The 24,764-nt window shown below is 33.4% G+C and overlaps 1 protein-coding gene across 1 annotated transcript; it reads right to left on the reverse strand.

The window, feature by feature from the left end:
* Positions 1 to 21,846: 21,846 nt before the first annotated feature.
* Positions 21,847 to 24,204, reverse strand: LOC124927662 (WUSCHEL-related homeobox 9-like). Its single transcript, XM_047468119.1, has 3 exons — positions 23,803 to 24,204; positions 22,839 to 23,597; positions 21,847 to 22,073 (listed from the first exon to the last, which is right to left on the reverse strand). Exons 1-3 carry the CDS (start codon positions 23,954 to 23,956, stop codon positions 21,847 to 21,849), a joined length of 1,140 nt encoding a protein of 379 aa, XP_047324075.1. The 5' UTR covers positions 23,957 to 24,204.
* Positions 24,205 to 24,764: the final 560 nt, after the last annotated feature.

Raw genomic sequence — 24,764 nt, forward strand, 5'->3', positions numbered from 1 at the left:
CAACAAAATGACCAGAAACCGGAAAAGAGAATAAAATGAAAGGTTTATTCAGTGAACCATCCTCCTTCCAGCCTCCTTTCATACCACTTGTCGATCGTGTTTTGAGGAGACCGTTCCTTAATCCTACACATACACTTATAGATCATGTCTATAGTGATGGTGTTGAACGATCCAACCGGAACACCTTTTCCAAGGTTGCGACGTTTGGACATGAGGAACCGGGTGATCTGAGGGGCGTAGCTGATCTTTCCCCTCTTACCGGTCATAAGCTGTTTCAGCTTATTGAAAAGATAGGACGACCAGTTGATGTCGGTTTCGCGGATGATGGCTATCATAATATCGAATGCCTCCCGGCTGTAGTTCTGGTTGGGCATTCGGCCTATGATAGACCGTTGGACCAAGTCTTGAAAGACTTGATAATGGGGAGCGAGGTCTTCTTTCTTCCCGAAGTCCTTAACAGGAGTGTAGGAAGAAGAGAAGATCTTGAAGAAGATTTCCTTAGCCGGTAGATGCGGCGTCGGAAAATCAGAGAAACCTTCCGTTGGAAGGTGAAAGAATGTGGCGAATTCCTCCTCAGAAAACTGGAAGAATTGGCCGTCGATGATGGTGCGAATGCTGCCATCATCCAGAACGTGACCGTTGTTAAAGAATTCGCACACCTCATCCACGAGGATGAGGTCCGAACCCTTGAGGAAGCCTTGCAGGCCAGAAGCTATGATGTGTTCAAAGATGCATTCATAGTAGGAACTATGCTTGATGTCCTCAAAGTCGATGATCAGGGTGTTTCTAATTTCAGCAGACATGATGATGAAGAGTGAAGAAGGCTTAGGAGAGTTCTTTAAGCTTTTGAATTCTTAGAGAGAGAAATGCTTGAAGGCGTGGTTTGAAAAATGAAGGTTGAGCCCCTTTTTATAGCCTGGAATGAATGAGAGCATTTAATGCAAGGATTTGAAAATCTAGCCGTTTATGCTTAGGCATTAATTATTTTGTGATTTTCCAAGAGAATATGAGCAAGTCTTGTCAAATCAAGTCAGGCATGCTTTGAAGTTTATATTTCCAAGAGGGTAATGATTTATTTTGATACGGCGCATTAAATATTGTAGATTTTGACTTGGAAGAGAAAGAAATCTGTTTCATTAACTGAAGTACAAAAACCGGTAGTACATCAAAAGTACCGGTTTTGTAAGAAAAGAAAAAAGAAAAGAGGAAAGACAGGTTCAGACATTTGACGATTCAGCTGCTTGAGCGGTTGAAGCCTCAGCCGCTTGAATTCTTCTAGCTTTAACCGCTTCCCACCGGTCGATCATCTCCTGTACTCGTTCTTTGGTGAGCACGTGCCTTGGATGCAGAGTGACGAAAGCTCCGGTGTGAATCTCCAGACTTGCGCAGAAACCGCTCAGCTGAGGAGCGTATCCGGTTCTGTTGGAGAGAATCATCTTCTTCAGGTTACTGAAGATGATCCAGGACCAGTTGACCGGTGTCCCAACCGTTACAGCGATCATCATCTCGAAGATCCTTTGAGTGTAGTAGTAACTTTTCTCTCTGCACAAGACAGATTTTCCCAGAATCTCGCAGAGAATCTGGTACTTGTGAGAAAGTTGACTCTTAGCACCCCAGGGTTTAACCGGGATGTCAGATCCAGAGAACCGGAGACACATTTCTTCCATTGTCACCGGAGAATAGGTTAGATCGGTTACCCCTTCATTGGGTAAACCGCAGTAGACAGCGAAATCCGTCTCGCTGAAAAGGAATTTTTGGCCGTAAACCTGTGCAACGAGTATATCTCGGTGCACTTCTTTCACGGTTTCGAACAGTTCTTCGACTACTAGGTAGTCGATGATGAACCTGTTCTCAAGGAAACTTCTTAGCCCACTCCTTTCGATGGCTAAGAACATTTCCCTGACTTCATGATCCTCGTACTGATAGATTGATTCAAAGTCTGCCAGTAGGATCTTCTTGGCTAAAGGGTTGGAGTTCATGTTTGTTTGTGAGAGAGAAAGATGATTTTATCTCAAGAGTTATGCTTGTGAGTAGTGAGCTTGTGATATTTTTGCAAAGGATTAAGCATGGTTTATATAGCCCGTGGATTCGGCTTGGTATTAAATGAAGTTAAGCATGCCTGATGATGTCATTGCCTATTAAATAGACTTAACTTGTTGAAGTAACTAATGGTTATTTCCAAGGTAAATCTAATAATTACTAAGATAGCAATGATGAATAATATCTATTGACAAGATGTAAGTCTCCCTCTCTTGATGATGGACACATGTCGTCATCTTGATTGAGGTAGACTTGTTTTTAATTAATCACAGGCTTCATTTTTCAAAGCATGCACGAAAACTCGGTCAGTCATTTCATGTTAACCGGAAGAGTTCATTTTATCAGATCAGAATGCATACGTACTGATTGGTTTTCCATGACCGGTTTTAGTGGGATATTTCCGTTTTATGAAGAAAAGTTGATTAATATCAACAGTTGTTCAACTTTGGACTTGTTTTATCCACTTCAACCTGGTTATTTCAACCGTTAAGTAAACATACATTTGATTTGAAGATAATGAGATAATCGGGTATAACTAGAGACTTCCTCCCGGTTAGCATGTTTGGTTTTATTAATGGCCTATTTGAATATGATTTGAGAAGCTTTAGCTTCTCCCTGAACACATATCCCGGTTTTGTATATATACGCATGCATTTTGATTATATCAATTGATTTAAATTAGTAAGACCCAAGATATTTCGAAAATGTGAAAACTTAGCTTCCTGTAGCGGTTTCGTGAAAATGTCCGCTACTTGTTGTTCGGTCGACACATATTCCAGCCGGATATGTTTCTCCTGAACATGCTCCCTGATGAAGTGATGTCGGATGTCGATATGCTTCGTTCTTGAGTGCAACACCGGATTATACGTGATCGCTATGGCGCTGGTGTTGTCACAAAATATCGGAGACTCCTTTGCTTCTATTCCGAAGTCCCTGAGTTGCTGTTGAATCCAGAGGAGTTGTGCGCAGCAGCTTCCAGCCGCTAAGTACTCCGCCTCTGCGGTTGACGTTGCAACGGACGTTTGTTTCTTGCTGCTCCAAGTAACTAGCCGGTCACCCAGAAACTGACAGGTTCCACTTGTACTCTTTCGGTCGATTTTGCAACCCGCGTAATCGGCATCTGAGTAACTTATTAGATTGAAGCTCGAATCTTTTGGATACCAGAGTCCCACTTCTTGAGTTCCCTTCAGATATTTCAAGATTCTCTTAGCCGCCGTATAATGAGATTGCTTTGGATTTGCTTGGAACCTTCCGCACACTCCAACCGCAAACAGGATATCAGGTCGGCTTGCCGTGAGATATAACAGTGATCCGATCATTCCTCGATATGCTGTGATGTCAACGGCTTGACCATCATCATCTTTGTCCAGCTTCACGGAAGGACTCATTGGTGTAGCCGCTTCAGCACATGTATCCATCCCAAATCTCTTCAGTAGTTCGGCTGTATACTTCGGTTGGCTAATAAAAATTCCGGCTTCCATCTGCTTAACCTGAAGTCCTAGAAAGAAACTCATTTCCCCCATCATACTCATTTGAAATCTATCAGTCATCATTTTCGAAAATTTGTCACATAGCTTTAGATTGGTTGACCCGAATATGATGTCATCAACATAAATTTGAACAAGTAAAATTTGCTCCTTTCTTTCAAATTTAAATAAGGTTTTGTCTACTGAACCTATTGTAAATTTGTGATCAAATAAAAATTGAGTCAAGGTATCGTACCAAGCTCTTGGAGCTTGTTTCAAACCGTAAAGGGCCTTATTCAGCCGGTAAACGTGATTTTCATGTTCTGGATTTTTAAAACCTGGAGGTTGATTAACATACACCTCTTCATTTACTTTACCATTTAGAAAAGCGCTTTTTACATCCATTTGATAAACTTTAAACTTTTTGAAAGCTGCATATGCTAAAAATATTCTAATGGCCTCAAGTCTGGCTACAGGGGCGAATGATTCTTCAAAATCAATGCCTTCTTCCTGCTTATAGCCTTGAGCCACTAACCGGGCTTTGTTCCTCGTAACTAAACCGTCTTCATTGAGTTTATTTCTGAATACCCATCGCGTGCCTATAACCGGTTTATTTTTCGGTTTAGGAACTAGGTACCAGACTTTATTTCTCTCAAACTCGTTTAATTCCTCTTGCATTGCCAAGATCCAATCTGGATCTGACAGTGCTTCATCCACCTTTTTCGGCTCAATTTGTGATATGAAAGTAGAGTTTCCATAGTGATCCAAATTTTGTTGCCTAGTTCGGACGGGTGAGGATATGTTACCTATTACTAGTTCAAGAGGATGATTTTTGTTCCTTCTGAGGTTAATCTGAGATGTGTCTACCAAGCTTTCGGCTGTCTGATCAAGGTTAGACTGATCGGTAGGTTGAACAGAGTCAGACCGACCGATTTCTTCAGTAGAAACTGAAGCGTCAACTTTCTGCGGTAAAGCAGCTTGATCAGGTTGAATTTCAACATCAACCGCTTGGTCCTTGACAAAGCGTCTAAAAACCGGAGCCTCGTCTTCATCATCAGAATAGATATTGAAATTTTCCATTCTATTGTGAAGGTCGAAGGGTAATGCAGTGTTTCGCTCAACCGATTCATCGAAAACAACGTGTGCGGTTTCTTCAACTGTTAAAGTCCTAGTATTATATACTCTGTAGGCTTTACTCACAGCTGAATATCCCAACATTATTCCCTCATCGGATTTAGCATCAAAAGCGGTCAAGTACTTCTTGCCGTTGTTATGAACAAAGCATTTACTACCGAAAATTCGAAAATACCGTACATTTGGAATTTTATCAAAATAAATTTCAAAAGGGGTTTTCGAAAACCGTTTAGTCACTAGAGATCGATTTTGTGTATAGCAGGCGGTGTTGATAGCTTCAGCCCAAAACTTTTGAGCGATACCCGAATCGGCTATCATTGACCTTGCGGCTTCCTTGAGAGTTCGGTTTCTTCTCTCAGCCAGGCCGTTTTGTTGAGGAGTTCTGGCACTAGACAACTCGTGCCTAATACCGGAATCGTCAAGAAAAGTAGTTAAATTACTGTTAATAAACTCAGTTCCTCTATCACTTCTAATTTTGTTTACTCGAATAGATTTTTCGTTTTGTATCCTCAAAATCAGTTTAATCAAGTTTGAAGTTGCTTGATTTTTAGAAGCTAGGAAAGTAACCCAAGTAAATTTAGAGTAATCATCAATAACTACCATAGTATAATGCATGCCTCCTAAACTAGTTACTCTAACCGGACCGAACAAGTCCATGTGCAATAGTTCTAAGCATCTTTCAGATTGATAATTTCCTTTACTTTTAAAAGATGATTTCACTTGTTTTCCCATTTGACATGCAGCACATACCTTATCTTTTGAAAATTTAACATTTGGAAAACCATGCACCAGTTCCTTGGAACAAATAAAGTTAATGGTTTTGAAATTCAGGTGGTTTAACCGTTTATGCCAAAGCCAGTTTGGATCATTTCCGGCTATCATACACACAGGTTTTTCGAAATCAGTTTTCCAGTTTACTTTGTAAATATTTCCTATCCGGTTACCGGTTAACAAGATGTCATCATTTTGATTTTTGACTAAACATGAGTTTTTATGAAATTCAACCTTATAGCCCACATCCCACATTTGACTTATGCTTAGTAAATTAAAACTTAGTTTTTCTACTAATAACACATTATTTATGGATAGTTCACCATGGACAATCTTACCCTTGCCCACGGTTTTACCTTTTGAGTTATCCCCGAATGTGATGAGTGCTCCGGTTTCGTACTTGATATCGGTTAGTAGCTCCTTGTTTCCAGTTATATGTCTTGAGCATCCGCTGTCCAAGTACCATTCAGAATTCCTCAACCGATTGCTCCTCCTAACCTGCAACAAACAATTATTTACAACTTTTTGGTACCCACATTTAGTTGGGTCCATGGTTGATTAGTCCCTTTGGGATCCAGACTTGAATTAGTCGGATCACTTTCCCGGTTGCGGTTTTGATAATATTTGGCTTAACTTCTTGGCCGTTGCTCAAGAATGCCTTGTGTGGTGATGGACTTCTTTGATGTCGGTTTTTATTATTTTTATTTTTGTTTTGTTTCCGGTTGGCTTTCCTTCTCTCAGGATGAAGCCATTTTTCAGATTCGTTAGGACCTACATACTTAAGCGTTTCTTCCGGTTTTAGGTCATTTTCGGTTTGTGAGCTTTTGACAAATTTAATAAATGGAAGATTATTTTTCGTTAGTTTCATCCCGTTAGATTGTTTCGTTTCATTTTGTTTACTTGGATCATAGCCGATACCATGTCTACATTTCAGATGTCGTTTATAGTTACACATTTGTTTCACTGCTTGGCGTGATCTCTCCTACGCAGCCGTGACGTACATCGCTCGTTCATCGGTTTCCATTCCTGGTTGAACTGTCTCCTCATCATCCGAGAATAGTTCATCCGGTTTATGTGTTTTGATCTCATACATTTTATCGTTTTCATCATTTATTTGTTCGGTTTTAGATTCTACATGTGTTGGCATATACGCAGATATATTTCTGAACTCAGCAACCATTTGGTTGAGTGCAGAAACTAGATCTTCTCTAGTAAATTCATCAGAAGAGAAATCGAATACCTCTTCGTCGTTTGCCATGAAGCAGGTTACTTTCTCTTCACCATCTTCATTGTCGGAATATGCCCATTCGCTTCCACCGTCTGATGCAATGAGAGCCTTTTGGATCTCCTTTCCTTCATTAGCATGTTGATCATCATTTCTTCGGTAATCGTTCCGTTGGTTATTGTTGTTTCCTCGATAATTGTTTCCTCGATAGTTATTACCCTGATACCGGTTGCCTTGATAATTATTCCCTTGATAATTTCCTTCCGGTTTTCTATCATCTCTTCTTGGCTTTCTACACTCTGACCTGAAATGTCCAAAACCATCACAGTTATAGCATCTTTTGTTTGATTTATCTACGTAATTATAATTAAAATCATTATTAGATGGTGGTTGGCTCTTCTTCATGAATTTTCCAAATTTCTGAGCTAGCATCGCCATCACATCGTCGGTTATTTGATCAGTGTTTTTGACTGGAGCCGATGCGGTTGATACTGGAGCCGCCGGTTCCACCGATGTGACTAAAGCTCTTGTTGCGGTTGATGTAGATGTTTCATCTTCAATCCGAGAATTGATCTCGAATTCGTAGGCTTTCAAGTCCTCAAACACATCATGCAACTTCATCTGCCCAAGGGTGCTGGACTCCCTCATCACCATGGTCTTGATGTCCCACGTGCTTGGCAGTGATCTTAAAGCTTTAATGATCACTTCTCGGTTGTCATACTTCTTTCCGAGTGTCTGAAGCTCGCTTACTACGCTGGTGAACCGGTTGCTAAATTCTTTCATATTTTCTCCCGGTTTCATCCTTATGTTCTCATACTTCTGCGTAGCCACCAAGATTTTATTTTCCTTGGTTCTTTCGTTTCCCTCGTGGATCTGGATGATCGTTTCCCAGGCTTCCTTTGCATTTTCGCACTCTGATATTTTGTTCAAAGTGTTGTTATCTATGGCTTTATAGATGTGCCTCATGCAATGGTTGTCCAGGTTGCTTCTTCTCCGATCTTCACTTGTCCACTGGCTTTCCTCCTTGTTGATCTTGATCGGTCCTTCTTTCAGGACTCGGCTCATCTCATCATCTAATGTTATCAGATGTAGATACATCTGCTTCTTCCAACTGCTAAATGCTTCGCTGTTTAGCATTGACGGCTTGTCGCTGTGAGTCATACTTCCCACCATTTTTGATTGCTTGAGTGCTAAGAACCTCGCTCTGATACCACTTGTTAGGATCGGGGACGCCCTTGGAGGACCGGGGTTGTTTTTCCGGTTTCGTTAAAGGGTGGCCGCTTACAACTCACACACTACTTGGTGATAGTCCGGTTAGAGACTAAAACCTTTCTCAGCACTGCACAACCTGTCACAGACTCTTGAACCGGGTTCAAGGGCGGAAATGTCTGTTTCAGGTTGAAGCAACGTTTGCGACTTTTTAGATGATGTTAAGGAGGAGAATGTTTAACAAAGGTGAGTGATCGGTTTTGGAAGTATGATTGATTTGCGGTTTAAGGTAAGACAGCGGGAAATGAAGGCGAAATGAAAGAACACACGACAAGGGAATTTGTTTATGGATGTTCGGAGCAAACCCTCCTACGTCACCCCTTCTTCTCAAGTTATGAGAAGGATCTTCACTAACTCTTTAGAGTTACAAGTTACACTTCCGGTCGAGCCCAACTTCGCTACTCGCCGGTTACACCAAACTCACACTTTGATGTAATACAACAACTCAACACAATATCACACAAATGACTTCCGGTTTTAGGCAAACCGATTTTAGAATCTAAGACTTTATCTCTCTAGAATTTAATGCTTTGATACTTTGTTTTCGTAATCCGTCACTTGTAGAACTGACATTTAATGAAGACGATCCATCTTCCTTTTATAGCTGAAAATAGCTAACGGCTACTTTCTTCTCTCTCTTCTGGATTGGTTGATCGTCATCACGCCTGTTTGCAGGAAGGATTGCTTGCACGCTTCAACTTCCTCAACACCTGGCATTCATGCAGGTGACTCTGAACAGATGATGACATAGCCGGTTTTCAGATTGATACACGTGTTGAACATCCGCTTCCGGTCGTCAGCATCGGATCACCAAGGCATCATTGCTTTCCTCCCATGCTTCTGATCGGATCCGATCTTCGTTTACTCTTTCGGGACACGTTTCTTCCGTCATAGTACGTCACTCTTGAGATTTGAATCTTCTGACTCTTGATCTGTACTTTCCGGTTTCTGTGTCTTGTGCATTATGATCCGGTTGGAGTGTAATCTTTTGTTCTTCGTTAACCGGTTGCTTGAGATAGAAATGCCGGTTCCTGTGATCCTTCGGCTTGATCACTTGAAGCCGGTTTCTTTGAAGTTGTAGCAACTAGTTCTTGACACCAGATTTCCGGTTCCGGTTTGTTTAGTACCTGCACATGAAGTTTAACTTCTGTTTAGTTTGTCTGGCCGGTTCCAAAAATTAATCTACTTAATTTTTCTATCAAACGTTATACACGACTTCAACTTGCAGAGAATCAGTTGTTGTTGTAGTTGATGAGTCGAAAAACAGTGAGCTGTGGCATTGCAGGTTGGGCCATATGAGTGAAAAAGGGATGAAAATTCTTTTGAAGAATGGACAGATTCCAGAACTGAAGTCTGTTGAACATCAGTTATGCGAAAACTGCATTCTTGGAAAACAGAAACGGGTGAGTTTCTTAAAAACTTTGAAGGAGCTCAAGAAAGAAAGACTAGAGTTGGTACACACTGATGTGTGGGGACCTGCACCTGTTTCTTCTATTGGCGGATCACAATACTACGTGACATTTATAGATGATTCGACAAGAAATGTATGGGTATATTTTATGAAGCACAAGTCTGAAGTATTTGCTATTTTCAAGAAATGGAAGGCTTTGGTTGAAAATGAAACAAATCAGAAAGTTAAGTGCTTGAGATCCGACAACGGAGGTGAATATATCAATTCATATTTCAAAGAGTATTATATTGTGAATGGGATAAGTATGGTGAAGACTGTTCCCCGAACGCCTCAAGAGAATGGAGTATCTGAACAAATGAATCGAATATTGAACGAGCGTGCTAGAAGCATGAGATTGCATGCAGGGCTGCCTAAAACCCTCTAGGCAGAAGTTATAAATACTGCTGCCTATTTGATAAATAGGGGACCCTCTATTCCTCTTGAATTCAGAATTCCTGAAGAAGCTTGGAGCAATAAAAAGTTTGGTTATCGTTTCTGGGATAATCAAAATCGGAAGATCATTCGTAGCAGAAATGTTATCTTCAATGAACAGGTTCTCTACAAAGATTGTGTTGGAAAGACATCAGATGGTGATTCCAAGTTGGAAGAGACTAGTACAGTCGATTTGAGAGAATTTTTAGCTGAATATATACCGGTTGTCGAAGAAGAACAATGTGTTGTTGAAGATGAAATCGTTGAGAACATGGCCCTAGAAGTAAATCAGCAAACACTGGTTATACAGTTGAGAAGATCATCAAGGAATCGAAAACCAGTTGAGTGGTGGTCTCCATCTCTGAACTATATCTTGTTGACAGATAGAGGTGAACCTGAATGTTATGAGGAAGCAATACAATCTGATGAATCGATTAAGTAGGAGTCTGCTATGAAAGATGAGATGGATTCTTTGATGTTGAATCAAACTTGGGAACTCACTGAGCTACCAAAGGGAAAGAAAGCACTTCACAACAAATGGATCTTCAGGATTAAAGAAGAACATGATAAAACCATGAGGTACAAGGCAAGGTTGGTTGTGAAAGGATTTCAACAGAAAGAAAGTATTGACTATAATGAAATCTTCTCTCCAGTAGTTAAATTGATGACAATCAGAACTATTTTGAGTTTGGTTGTGAAAGAAGACCTTCATCTTCAACAAATGGATGTCAAAACTGCTTTTCTTCATGGTGATTTAGATGAAGAGATTTATATGCGACAACCAGAAGGATTTGAAATCAAAGGAAAATATGAGCTTGTGTGTAAGCTTCAGAGGAGTCTGTATGGTCTGAAATAGGCTCCAAGGCAATGGTACAAGAAGTTCGATAGCTTCATGAAAAGTAACAATTTTTTGAGGTGTGAAGCTGATCATTGTTGTTATAATAAGAGGTTTGATAAATCGTACATTATTCTTCTTCTCTACGTTGATGACACGTTGATTGCTGGAGCAAGCATGTATGAGATTAATAAGCTCAAGAAAGAGTTGTCTGAAAAGTTTGCAATGAAGGATTTGGGTGTTGCTAAACAAATCCTTGGGATGAGAATTTTCAGGGATGAAGAAGTTCTCAAGCTTTCACAAGAATAATATTTGAAGAAAGTTCTTAGCAGGTTCAACTTGTATGATGCAAAACCAGTTACTACCCCCTTAGCTAGTCACTTCAGACTATCTAAAGATCAGTCGCCTTCAACAGAGGAGGAGAAAAATTACAGGGCCACTGTTCCGTATGTCTCTGCCATTAGTTGTATTATGTATGCGATGGTTTGCACAAGACCAGACATAGCACATGTAGTGGGAGTTGTGAGCAGATTCATGAGCAACCCGGGTAGACAACATTGGGAAGCAGTAAAGTGGATACTACGATACTTAAGAGGAAGTACGGGTCTCGCTTTGTGTTTTTGAAAGTCTAATATGGGTTTGGAAGGATATGTTGATGTTGACAATGGTGGTGATGTTGATAGTAGGAAGAGCACAACATGGTACATTTATACTCTGGGAGGTACTGCAATCAGTTAGGTTTCAAAATTACAGAAGATTGTTGCTCTTTCTAGTTGTGAGGTAGAGTATGTTGCTGTGACAGAAGTTGCTAAGGAAATGATGTGGTTACAACCCTTTTTGCGAGAATTGGGTCAAGACTACGAGGGAAGTGTGTTGCGATGTGACAGTCAGAGTGCCATTCATTTGGCAAAGAATCCTATTTATCATGGCAGGACGAAGCATATACAGGTTCGTTATCATTTCATCCGATCAACTTTAGAAGATGGAGTATTAGCTCTTGAGAAGATTCCCGGGAGTGAGAATCCAGCTGATATGTTGACGAATGCTGTGACAAATGAGAAACTGAAGTTGTGTGCAACTTCAGTTGGTCTTCTTCGTTAAGACACCGAATGGAAAGCCACTACCGATCGAGAGATGATGAAGTTAGTCTCCAAGTGGGAGATTGTTGAGTTATGGAGCCTACACTTATAATAAACTCTACATTGTTAATTAGAGTTTATTGGGTTTTCTTTTTTTGGTTTTGGGCTTGGGCCTGACCAAAGTTATTTAGGTTTATTACCTGAATGTTTACCCTATAAATATGTGATTATTAAGGGTTTACATTGTGAAGACATAATTCTAGAGAGATAAAGTGTGAGGCAAAAACTCTGTATTCCTTCTTTTTCTTCATAGTAGATCTGGTGGTGGTTAAAGTGGATGTAGCTCAATTTGAGTGAACCACTATAAATCTGTGTGTTCTTGTGTTCTTCTTTCTTGTGTTTTTACAGATTGTTTTCAAACAGGTCGGATTTGGGAGATACAAATCCTAACAATTTGAATTCATAATTTCTTAAATTCCAAGTTAGGATGGCAACGGGCAGGGATGGACCCAGGATTTGGAAGTTAGAGTGAGTTTGAAAAAAATTTAGGGTGGACTTAAATAAATAACAATTTTTTTTGGATAAAACGAGTGAATAAATGTAAGTTTTACTTAAATGTCACATTTTTACCGTAAAAAAAATGGGTTTCAGTCTACTCGAGCCCCGACATAAATCCGTCCCTAGCAACGGATATTTTATCCGTCGAGTAGTGAAGTATCCGAACCCAATTTTCATTTACTACCCGAGACCCCGACCCCGAATCCGATGTGTATCTCTATTTTTATCATTATCATCGTCGGGTACTCGATTACTGACGGAATTCCTATTACCTGATTAAATACATATAAGATTATAGAGGTTAAAAAACAAAAAAAAAATTATTAATAATAAATAATTTTAAAATTATTAATATTGAAATGTTAAAAAAAATAAAAAATTACTTATTTACATATTTATACTAAGAATAAAATGTTAAAACGAAGCTTTAAAATAAGTTAAAGAGTAAATATTGAAAATAAAGAAATGTGGGGAGAAAAATAAAACTTTGTTATTAGAAAAAAAAAAAATTAAAACAGAAAGCAATAATATTTTTGAATATATTAAAAAAATAATAATGTATTATTGATAAAAACAAAATAAATAAGGTATTTATTGTGATTTTTATCACGTGAAAGTGAAAGGTGAAAAGTTATAATAAAAGAATAATTTATTTATAATATTAATATAATCAGATATTGGATTTAGATTCAAATTTTCCCATATATAAATACTAATTTCCATCACTGTTCCAAGCCAATTAATTCATTTAAATTCTCTACAAACTCATGGGATGAGATTATTATTTAATAACTCATTTGACATTGACATCATATCAATTAGATATGAAATTAATTATTAAAAACACTAAACAATTAAAAAGTTTATCAAACAATTTTTTAAGAAATAACCTTGTATAAAAAAAACTTTGCTTGAAGATATAGATTCTCCCTTGAACTCTTTTGCAGCAGATTTTTTTCAATAGATTTTACTAGTTAAGTGACTAATTTCTTTGGAATCATTATGTGAACTACCTGAATTAGGGAAACATTGACTACAAATAATATGACCATATTTTTAACTGTTTCATTGAAGAAACAAGTGATGCCCAAATACTATTCTAACTTTTGGGAATTGAACTGCAAAAAGGAAGACAAACACATTCGAAAATTGGGCTATATGAAGGATTACGCGATGTGCTTAACAGAGCGGTTACATGCACAATTAAATTTTGATCCAATTTCCAAAAAAATCCCAATGTCCGGTTTGTAATTTTAATTTGCTTGAAGTGTTGCTATGATATTTTAAGATTTAATCTCACCTAGTATTTGATCATAACTTCAGTTCTATGTTTAATTTTCTCAAAGAAAGAATATGATCTTCTTAATATTATTTAAAGTTATTAGCAATTCCATTTATAGTATTCTATTTCTTTTGCTCTAGGCATTCTTCACCGAACAGAGTTTGGAGAGAATGATTTCTCCCTCGATCACAGTTCAATTTCACCCTCGAAATTAAACACTTTTATCGTAATCTTTTAGATTAAACTTTGTGATTCATTAGTTGTGACAGAATAAAATTGAAGATTGACACAACAAATTATACATGTTGTGATACAGCAAATCCGACCCTCTTATCTTGACTTGAAGGAATGAACCATGGACCAACTGGACTTACAAATTAAATAAAATAGAAAAATATGTAATAAAATATAAACCGGCTTTCATTCTCTACTTTTAATTAAGCCTTCCATGGTCTAGAGTCACTCTAGCGTACATTAGAAGAGAGGAATTATCAAAATAATAAAAATAAAGGATTGGGTCAGTTAGGCTAAAGCCGGATTTCTAGCCCATTATATTAAAAATCAGGTCCAAATAATTGTTGGCCCAGTTCATTTAAACTTAGGCCTTATTCCTTATTCGTTATAATATATTGAAATAATCTTTGAATTATTTATTGTTAGGTATAAATTTGAAAAAATAAGTTTTTTTTTTTTAACTTATTTAAATGGTAATATTATATAACATAATTTATTAATCAAAATATTAAAATATAATTAATTAAAAAGTAAATAAAATAATTTTTGATGAAGGTTTAAAATATTGTAAAAGATTTGTCGTGTAGAGGCGTGATATCAGTCATTGGTTGAAAAAAAAAATATGAGAAGGAGAGAAGAGAAGAGAAGAGAAGAGAAGAGAAGAGAAGAGAAGAGAAGAGAAGAGAAGAGAAGAGAAGAGAGAAATTACTTCATTTTTTCAACAAATTAAATTATGTCACATCATTATCTTTCTTAAATTTTCTTTTCCAATCATTTCTTTTTTTATAAAAGGATTAATATATTAAAATAAAAAAGTAAAAGAACTTAAAAAAATATAAATTAAAATAAAAATCGACAATAAAATATCATAATCTGATTTGTAATTTGCAAAACGAGAATATCAAAGACGTATAAGTTTTTATTATTTTACATCATATAATCTAAATTCTAACTTCTCCCATTAAATTCTGAATATAGGTTATTTCATGCATATTTTTTAGACCATTTTGTCTTTTTTTTTTTCTTGTTTCTAAAAGTTTGTTTAATCTTATCTAAAGACAAGATAAAATTAGAAATTTACTTATATATCATGAGTAAGTTTCAGATTCTACTATGACAAATCATTTATGACTTTATTTATTATATATATATATATATATATATATTGTTTCCATAAATTTATTTAATTCAATTATTTTAGTTTATCTATACGCATGATATTAAAATTTCACTTATATATCGTGTCTATGTTAGTTTATAATTTTACAACTTCTTAACATATCTTACATAATTCATGAGAGATTGATTACGCATACCAAACAACTCAATAAATGCACGTCCACTTGAAGCCCAAATGTGCCGATGAAGACATTTATCTTTAGTTAAAAATCCAGCTCAATTTGAGCCAAGCATGATTGGAGATTATTCTTTAAACTTGGACATGTCTATCCAAAATCAATTCCTTGTGCCTTATTATTGTGAACGAAAATATAAATGTCACATTAAAAATAGTCAAATTCTTGAAATAGAGATCATTTACCGAATGTATAACCCATAAAGAATCTCTTAACCGCATCTTTACAAATTTTATTTATAGGTTTCTAGCATAAAAAAACGAGTAATAATACCATGCATGCTTGCCTTTTTTTTTTCCAAAAGGTCTCCCACTAACCTAGTTTTTATTACCTTCAAGTGCCCTTAAACTGCCAAATTCTTGACTCAACAAATTCCTCTAGAAAAAATAAAGGAGCAGCTGTAAGCCCCTTTGCACACCTTTTTTAATTTAAAATTTTCTTTTTACAATCATTTCATGTATAATTCTTTTTTTAATTTACTGTTTTGATAGGCGTTTATGATTCTATCTTTTTGTTATTTGTACATAATGTAATTTACATACTGTAGTTAAATTAAGAAGAAAAAAAATAAAAAATAAACCCTTAAAAAAAGAGAAAAAAAAGTATAAAAACAAATTCGTATGCTTTAAAGTATGTATCCTTTGATATTTTTTTTTGTTACTTTGTGTATGATCTTTTAGATATTATATATGTAATATAATCGAACAAAAAAAATTGGCCATTGAATTCTTCATTTAAAGAATTAACACAAATCTAACATTAAAAATAAAATAAAAAAAATCTTCTTTTATTTGCATAATTTTTTATATTTTTTTTGGATGGTAGATCTAAGATTTTGTTTTATATGTTCGTTTGTACATGTGTTATTAACATTGTGGTAAAGTTTTTTTTTTTTTATTTGGGATTCATTTGGATCACCTAATAGTTAGTTAGGATATAAATCAAAAATATGGAGCAGCGGACTTAGCTGCTGTAGCAGCGGATATTCTTCAATTTCTGACGCTTGTTCTTCAGCCTTCCAGCGCTTCATCAAGGCTTTCTGCGCTTTCTGGGCGACGCTTACTCTTCTGCAGCTGAACCAGTCTACTGACGCTTCTAAAGCGGCGCTTGTTTCAACTTTTATATATTTTATTTTTTCTGCACTTTATATTTAGGTCTATTTTTGTTGACATTATTCTTAACTAAAAATTGAACCTAGCTTTAACTTAGAATTTGAAATTTATTTTTATAATTTCTTTTGAACTATTTTTTTTATATAAAATCAAAAGAAATGAAAAAAATTAATAGAACAGTTCCGATTAACCGTCACTCACTTTTGACAATTATATGATTCCAAAAGATGATCCAGAATTGGGTCAATCAAGTTTATTAGAAGTGGACAATAGAGCGGTTGTACCAGTCAAACCGCATCTACGTATTATTGTAACGTCTTCTCATGCACTTTATAGTTGGGCGGTATCTTTCTCAGGTGTCAAATATTTACTAAACTTCATTTTAGTAGAGTTCTTAAAAATCAATTTAGACTTAGGCTCATTAAATGTTGATCAATAATGTGCTTAGTTTTGATTTTTTAGGAAAACTTTATTTGTGGATTATAAGTCAAATGTGAAGGGAATTAATTTTAAGGTTTGAAAATTTTAAATTTATAAAAATGTGTCTTTATAGACAACTCCATAATTTATCATCACGTTGAATGTAGAAGAGATTGGGAGTTTAATCGGAAGTATGTCATAGGCCTACTTTAATTTTTTTCAAGTTTTGATTTCTCACGACTAGAGAATCGTCACCTAATTTATAAAAATTAAGAAATTAAGAGATTCGAGTTCGGCATTTAGTTACGTGTGGGAAAGAGTTTTTTAAACGATATATCCCACAACACCCCTAAGATCTTCACTAATTAGCTTGGTCATTTTTGAAATATTTTACGATTTACAATATTTTAAAAATATATATTTATACGCTAACCTATGATCGCATAAGCTATAAACTTATATAAAATAATAAAACCAACAAAAAAAAAAAAAAACAACCAAAATTAAAAAGCCAAATGAAAAGCCTACACACAAGGACCGTGGTTAGCCGATGTATGAATTTTTTGAATTTTACAAGATTTTATTCCAAAACTCAACTATCCTTTCATCTATCATTTTAAACTTCTAATCACTTTTATATATATATATTAAATACAAAAAATACTTATATAAAATTAATTTATCTCTAAAAAATATAGGATATTTTTTTACTTTTATCCATAAAATATAATTTTAAAAGAAAATTAATTAAACGTGGTTTTTTCAGAAAAAAAAAACCAGAAAAATCCCCTTTGTGTATGATACTATGATACATTTCATCACTAAACTTATTTAAACTTTATATATATATATACATAAATATATATATAGTATATTAAACAATCTCAACCCCTATTTTCATTTTTTAGATTATAATTGTAAGTTATAATAAATTAAATAAATATTTATGATATTCATTAATTAAGTATATATATATATATATATATATATATATATATATATATATATATATATATATATAATTGAAATGGAAATTATGTATTTACTCTAAATTCTTGATAAATTTTATTATTTGATATTCATCTAAAATGATATATCATTGTCATCAATTACATTAAAAATAATACACACTTAAAAAAATAATATATATATATATATATCATCTGTCATCAATTATATTATAAAGATTGAAGTAGAAAAAAAAAATTATTTTTAAACGTGATATGTGTAATTTTGGGATGAAAATACCCATTGCTAAACCCATCATATTCAATCTTCATTCCTGATAATCCGGGTACTCAATCTTCGGCGGTATAATAAATACCCAATATTTTAGCATTTATCTCGTCAACTTTATATGTTATGCAACTTGACCACTTAAAATAAGAACTAAGAAATAGGTAAAGGAAACTTGTGCTCCACTGATTTTTATTATTATTTGAGCTTCCTAAATAGGGGAGACCACAAAAGTCTAAATGATGTCTTTAAATTCTTTGCAATCTTAATAACAAACTTTTAGATCTAAGAAAGTTTTGGGATAAAAATATTGAGTAATAGTGAAAATTTTATATAATGAGACCATCTCTAACCCACAACCAAACTCATCTTTAAAATGAGTTTTTCATTCCAACACATCCAAACTAAAAAATTAAATAAGTTAAAATTTAGTCCTCTAACTATTAATATATGTGTATTTTATATAATTTATTTATTTAATTATTTTGTTTTTATCATATATTTATTTTTATTTTTTTTTGCTATATATGTAGTATAATTTGTGCTTAATTAATAATTTTTAATTTGGTTTTTAATAATGTTTGTTTTGATTCATTTTTCATGCTTGTATAATGTAATTTGTATTTATTTAATAATTTTAATTTATTTTTTTTTTGTGTATAAATAACTAGTTTATAATTAATTTTATTATAATTTTATCTAATTGAATGAAAAAAAAATATGATTTAATTTGTAAAATTGATATATATATTGATAGTATTAAAAATGTTAAAAGGTTGATTTATAAAGAAATATATTGATAATATTCTTTTGAGTTTGAAAATGAATTTTTATGTTAAAGATTAATTACTATTTTATTTTATTGTATATTAAGTTTGAGAATTATGAGATTGAGAATGAGTTTTTGGGGGTAAATGGTGAGAAAAAAATGAGAAAGATATAACAAGATTGGAAAGAAAAGAGGGTTAGAGGGAAAAAATAAATGTTATTTATATATATATATATGTATATGACTTGGGTATGGGCCAGATATGATTCACTATTTATATATGAACTCGACCCACAGATCGATATCAAATATTTAGGTACTCAGTTTGATTATAGTTTTTTAATAGTATTTCTTAGGTTAGATTATTGTAACAACTTATTAAAAAAAAAAATTCAAATTTATAAGATTTATCAATAAATATATATAATTGAGATTTATGATTTATCTCTAAACTTTTTAATTTTTGTATGAATTTTTTTTTAAAAAAAACTTAGAATAATATGAATAAATAGATGATTTTGATGTTAAAAAGTGTCAACAAATCATATATTTTTTAATATACATATATATATTTAGTTGATAAAGTTTGACAAATCATCATGAATAGTAGGTCTCGATACAAATATGAATACAAGTTAGACATAATCTGGGCCTTAGCACAATAAAAAAACAAGTTAGTTTTGGTGCACCATAATATTATTAAGAGGAGAGAACACAATAATCATTAAAGTGGGTGGGTGTAGGAATGATTTAATTAGAGGAGTATATATGTTAAGAAACACATTAAGGTCTAACATGACTGGTTTTATCCTTATATTTAATTTTAAGTAATTTATATTAATTTACATTCACATTAAAATTATAAAAAAATGATTATACAAGTTATATTTTATTTAAATAATTTATTGTTTTATAACTTACAAAATAAAATTGTTAGATACAAAAATAATTACTTATGCTAGTTTTGATATTGAATTATTTGATTAATTAACTATTATTTCAAATAATTTAATTTTTCAGTTTCAGTTATAATCAAAATTTTAACCAATAAAGATTTGAAAAATAAAAAACATTTTATTATATAATTAAAAAATATAATAAATCAAAATTTAATAAAAAATTGCCTAAATTATCTCCGGAAAAGACAAGGGTAGACTACAAAAATAAATCATATTCTTGTCACTCACTGATGATTAACAATTCACACTGAGAGACAGTTGTTTTGTCCCATCAAATTTCTTATTTTAACCCATTCTGATTTGATAGGTTTAACTTTTTCTTTTTTACAGACAAATTGTAATTTTTTTTATTTTTTTTTAGAGATTGTTTGATGTTGGTTATATGGGAGTTTTTAAGTAACAACATTAAAAAAAAAAAATAAGATTGATAAAAAAAATTGAGTTATTAATTAGTTAAATTATTATAATGTTTTTGTGTATATAAAATTTATAAAAATAAAATAAAAATATTTTAAGATTTTAATTAATAAATTAGTAAATTAAAAATAAAAATATATATACGATAAAATAATTGAATTTTGGATAATATTTTTACATAAATACGACATTAAAGTTAGAGTTTATTTGAATTTAATCTTAAATATTTTATTTATATTATTAATTAAATAAAATATTAAATTATTAAATAAGAAATTCATAATTAACTCAAATATTAAAAAAAAATCAAATAAATTACTATATTAGTTTTGAACTAAATAAACTGAACGAAATAAATATTATGATATCTTTATATTACAAAAGAAACAAATAAATTAGAATTACTAAGACCCCATGAAAGAGTTTTAGGATAAAATTCAGTTTTTATCCCAAAATCCAAACATCTTTTTAACTATCAAATTAAATAATTTTATTATTTAAATATCAAAATTACCTTCTAATTTTATCCCCTCTCTCTAAATTATCATTCTTTCATCTACACCATATTCTCTAAAGTTAAAGAGCAAATTAATTTTCAAAATTTTAAAAACCATTTTTTTCCTACTTTTTATCAAAAAGAGTTTTTTTTAGATAAAACTCAGATAAAACCCAAAAACCCTTTCCTCAAACAAGTCCTAAATTACTAATACTTTGTGAATAAGCCTAATGATATTCAACAATATTCTTAAATAATTAGTAAATTGAAACAAATAATTAACTATTACTGAAGTTAAATCAAATTAAAGAACTAATATCTGAATGTTTTTGAAAATATCTAAATGAAACAAACCTTGTCTGATGCTTCAAATAACTTAATTATTCACTATATCAAATTAAGAATGTATTATTCATTCAAAATCCCCTCTATCCACTAATTTTTTTTTTCAATTATTGATTTCCCTTTAACTTTAAACATATGGCAAAACTTCTTTAGTCTTGTTATAAATCATTGATTTTTCATTGTTAGGAATTTCAAAAAATCACTGTAATAATTTATTGTATAAACATTTCAAAATTATCATTGAACCAAATGAATGATTTTCCATGGCTATATACAAAATTTTCTTTTTCAAAAGTTGTCCCATTCGTTCATCTTATAAGAGGCTAGATAGGAAAATATCAAATATTCCCCACATTATCATTTCTTTGAATAGAAAAATGCAGATCATATAAAACTTGTCAAATAATAATGAAATTTAAATCAACTTGACCCACAATGGGATGCTTGTAGAAAATGGTCTCTTCTCCAAGACCTAAAAAAGCAACATTTGGGCATGAGAAACATATAAGGGGCGACAACTAGCTAGCTAGTCTTCTTTTTACAATTACATATAGACTGATTTTTTTTGGTTTTCTAAACCAACCATCACTACATTCATCTAATTACTCTTTTTTAAAATTAATTTATCATTAAATGTAGAGAGAGAATATTAGTTAATTAACATTCAAAAATTGTTTTTTTTTTAAATGATCAAACAATGTTTTCTTTGTGGAAAAACCCTAATAAAAAAAAATCAAACAAGCCCATAATGTATATCAAAGATGGAAATGAGAAACATGTTTAACAAACCAAATAGTGGGTACAAATAACATTAATATAGAACATGAAAAGTAACAACCAGTTTAAGTTCCATTGTTGATAACATTTAAGCTTAAGAGAAAATAAGATGATCAAGATCCATTAACAAGAAAGAAAGAAAGAAAAAAAGCACATAGAAGAGATGGACACACACATAACCCTAATTAACTTATTAAAGCGCGCAAAAGATAGTAGAGACATCCATGTTGCAATGGCTGCAACGTGACTCCCCAGTCATCAGTTAGAACTGGCTGGCCCGAGGAGTTGAACAGAACTGCATCGTCTCCAAATGCCTCTCTCACGTTAAGAGGTGCCAGTGCTACCTCAAAAGCCACATCGTTAATGAACACAGTGTATCTAACCATTGGTGGCCCAGATTCATTTTCCATCCCTGCACAATATCATATGTAATTCATAGATTAACTATTCAAACCCATCAAAATTTCCATAGTGATAGAAACAACCACTATCTAGATCTGATAAGACATAAATTGAGATTAATGTTTTTGCTTTTTTCTCTTTTACCGAGGTTTACTTCCAAGAGCCTAGTTTGATATGTTGCATTGGTATATATATATATGTTTCTTTTGAGTTTTTATTAAAAACCCATATATTACATTTATTTGTCAAACATTCATTTTTTAAATTAATTAAAAAAAACTAAATAACCTACTTTTTCATAAAAAAAAAAAATTCCAATAAGCCAAAATCAAACAAGCTCCAAACTATCTTCCATGAAGTAATTGGCAATGAAATAGTTTCATTGAAAATATTAAAAGAATAAATTTAAACAATGATATGACATGACCTAAGCTAAATATTTACTTACCCTTTTTAAAGAATATTTTAATAATTTGTTCATAAACAAGTTTTTGTTTTCAAATAATCCTAAATGAACCAAGATTTAGAAGGTTCTACAATGTTTAGACAATTCTGTAATTTAAGAAAACTGAAATAACTAGGAATACTATGTTATTTTCCTCATGGTTACTTTTGTTTTTCTGTTATAAAATCCAATTTAGCATCATACATCCAAGATCTATTTAATAGTTGAGTTTATTAAAGTATTAAAAAAGAAAAGAGGTTTCACTATATAATAATTTTAAAAAATAATTAAATGATGAATAAAACTACTGTTAATTGTATAATTGATTACCTAAAATGTGATTGAAAGAGGATGGAGCAGTGACAGCAGCAGCAGTGACAACTGAAGAAGCAGTAGAAGAGGCAAGCAAAGGAGAACTACTGCTGGAGAAAGTAGAATAACTCATCACCTTCATCAGTTTCTCTTCTTCCTCCATTTTCTTTTCACTCATAATCATCTGATGCTGCTGCTCATCATTCATCAGAATCCCTGAACAATTCACAGCCGTTGGATCCTCTGCCACATTGACCAAACCAGCATTGTTCATCATCTCATGATGAGACAACCCAAACCCTTGCCCGAAAACTGCACCAGTACTAGTGCATGTAACATTTGTCCCACTTGAAACCTGTTGAACAGGAAAAAGGAATGGTTCGAAAGGCATTAGAGGTTCATAAAACATATTAGACTGCCCCCCAACCACCGGTCCATCTGGCGTGTTGCTAACCGGTGCCGCCACCACATTCTCTGCTGATGAAGAAACCGGAGGAGGAAGAGGAGGAGGAGTGGCAGCGGCGGGAATCGACCTCGAGTTGTTAACTTGGTGGCGTTGCTTGTGTTTGCTACGAGATTTCCGGTTTTGGAACCAATAGAAGACATTGGCATCGCCAACTTGACCGTATTCTTGGAGTTGGCCTCGGATCTTTCGAATCTCATCACGGGGAGGGTTAACCATTCCAGAGTTGAATATGGCTTCCAGGATCCGAATTTGTTCAGGCTTCGGATTCCATCTAGGTTTTGGCTCCGGGCTTCTCTCTTCACATACTCCCACTAATATTAAGAGAGAGAAAAAAAACATTTATCAAGAAACTAAAAATAAACAAGATCTCAAAAAATAAAAGCTTTATAACTAAACACTTACAACTGAGAAATTTGGGTTTGAAGTTTTATAAGCTTTGAATTAAACACACAACTTATTCGGTTAAGGTTAATCTTTGAGTGTCGGATAGAGAGAAAGAGAGAAAAAAAATGGTACCTGCAGAGGAGTAAGGTGATCTGTGGCAATTAGTAGATGAGATAAGGGGAGAGTTGTTGAGATCATGTTGATGATGTTGCCATTGGTTGTGCTGGATATTGTTGCAGGGCTTGGACTTGAACATGCTGGGCCAGTGTCTGTTTGGTGAAGCCATGATTGTTTGGGTTAACTTTGCTTTAGCTTTGATGTTGTTGATGATGGTGATAATGATATAAACTGAACCTCAGACTGCTACTGATCTACAATCTCTCTCACTATCAAATAAGCAACAGAAAAGAGAGACAGAGAGACAGATCAGTATCATCGAACCGCCTCTTCTTATAATAGCTAGCCTCTTCACCTACCTAACACTTCATTTCCGATCAATTAATTAATCAAAACCTCTACAAATATTAAAAGAAAAAACAGGAATCCCCTGTGGAAGCCATCATAATAAACAAGAACAAAAAAATTAAAAATGAAAATGATAAAGAGAAGTGCATGCCCATACTTTTGGCTGTCCTTACACAGGCTTTGCATTAACTGAAGAACTGAGAATTGAGATAAAAAAAAATATAGAGAGAGCGGTTCTCACAAGTACAAAGGCAATTCCCTCGGAAGAGAAACAAAAAGAGAGCTGAAAGGATCACTTGTTAGGGCTTGTATTGGGATCTTAGTCAGATAACACAGAAAGAGCTTTAAATTCTACCTATCTAGGGTTTCTTCAATACACACATATATATATAAAAATATATATAGAGTAGGGTTTTTGGGAAGAAGGTGATGTTTCTGATCATTTTGTCTCTTTGTTTTCTAATACTATTTTTTTGGGGTAGCAGGGTTATTTATGAAGGAGGGTTGTAGAGAAAGTAGATGAATATGAAAGCAATATTTAAATATATGTATGTATGAGGATTATAGTAATTGGGTCATAATAAGTGGGTGGGAGAAGCGGAATAAATATGGGGTTTTGAGGGGTTGTT

This window comes from Impatiens glandulifera, chromosome 1, assembly GCF_907164915.1.
Source record: "Impatiens glandulifera chromosome 1, dImpGla2.1, whole genome shotgun sequence".
Lineage (NCBI taxonomy): Eukaryota > Viridiplantae > Streptophyta > Magnoliopsida > Ericales > Balsaminaceae > Impatiens > Impatiens glandulifera.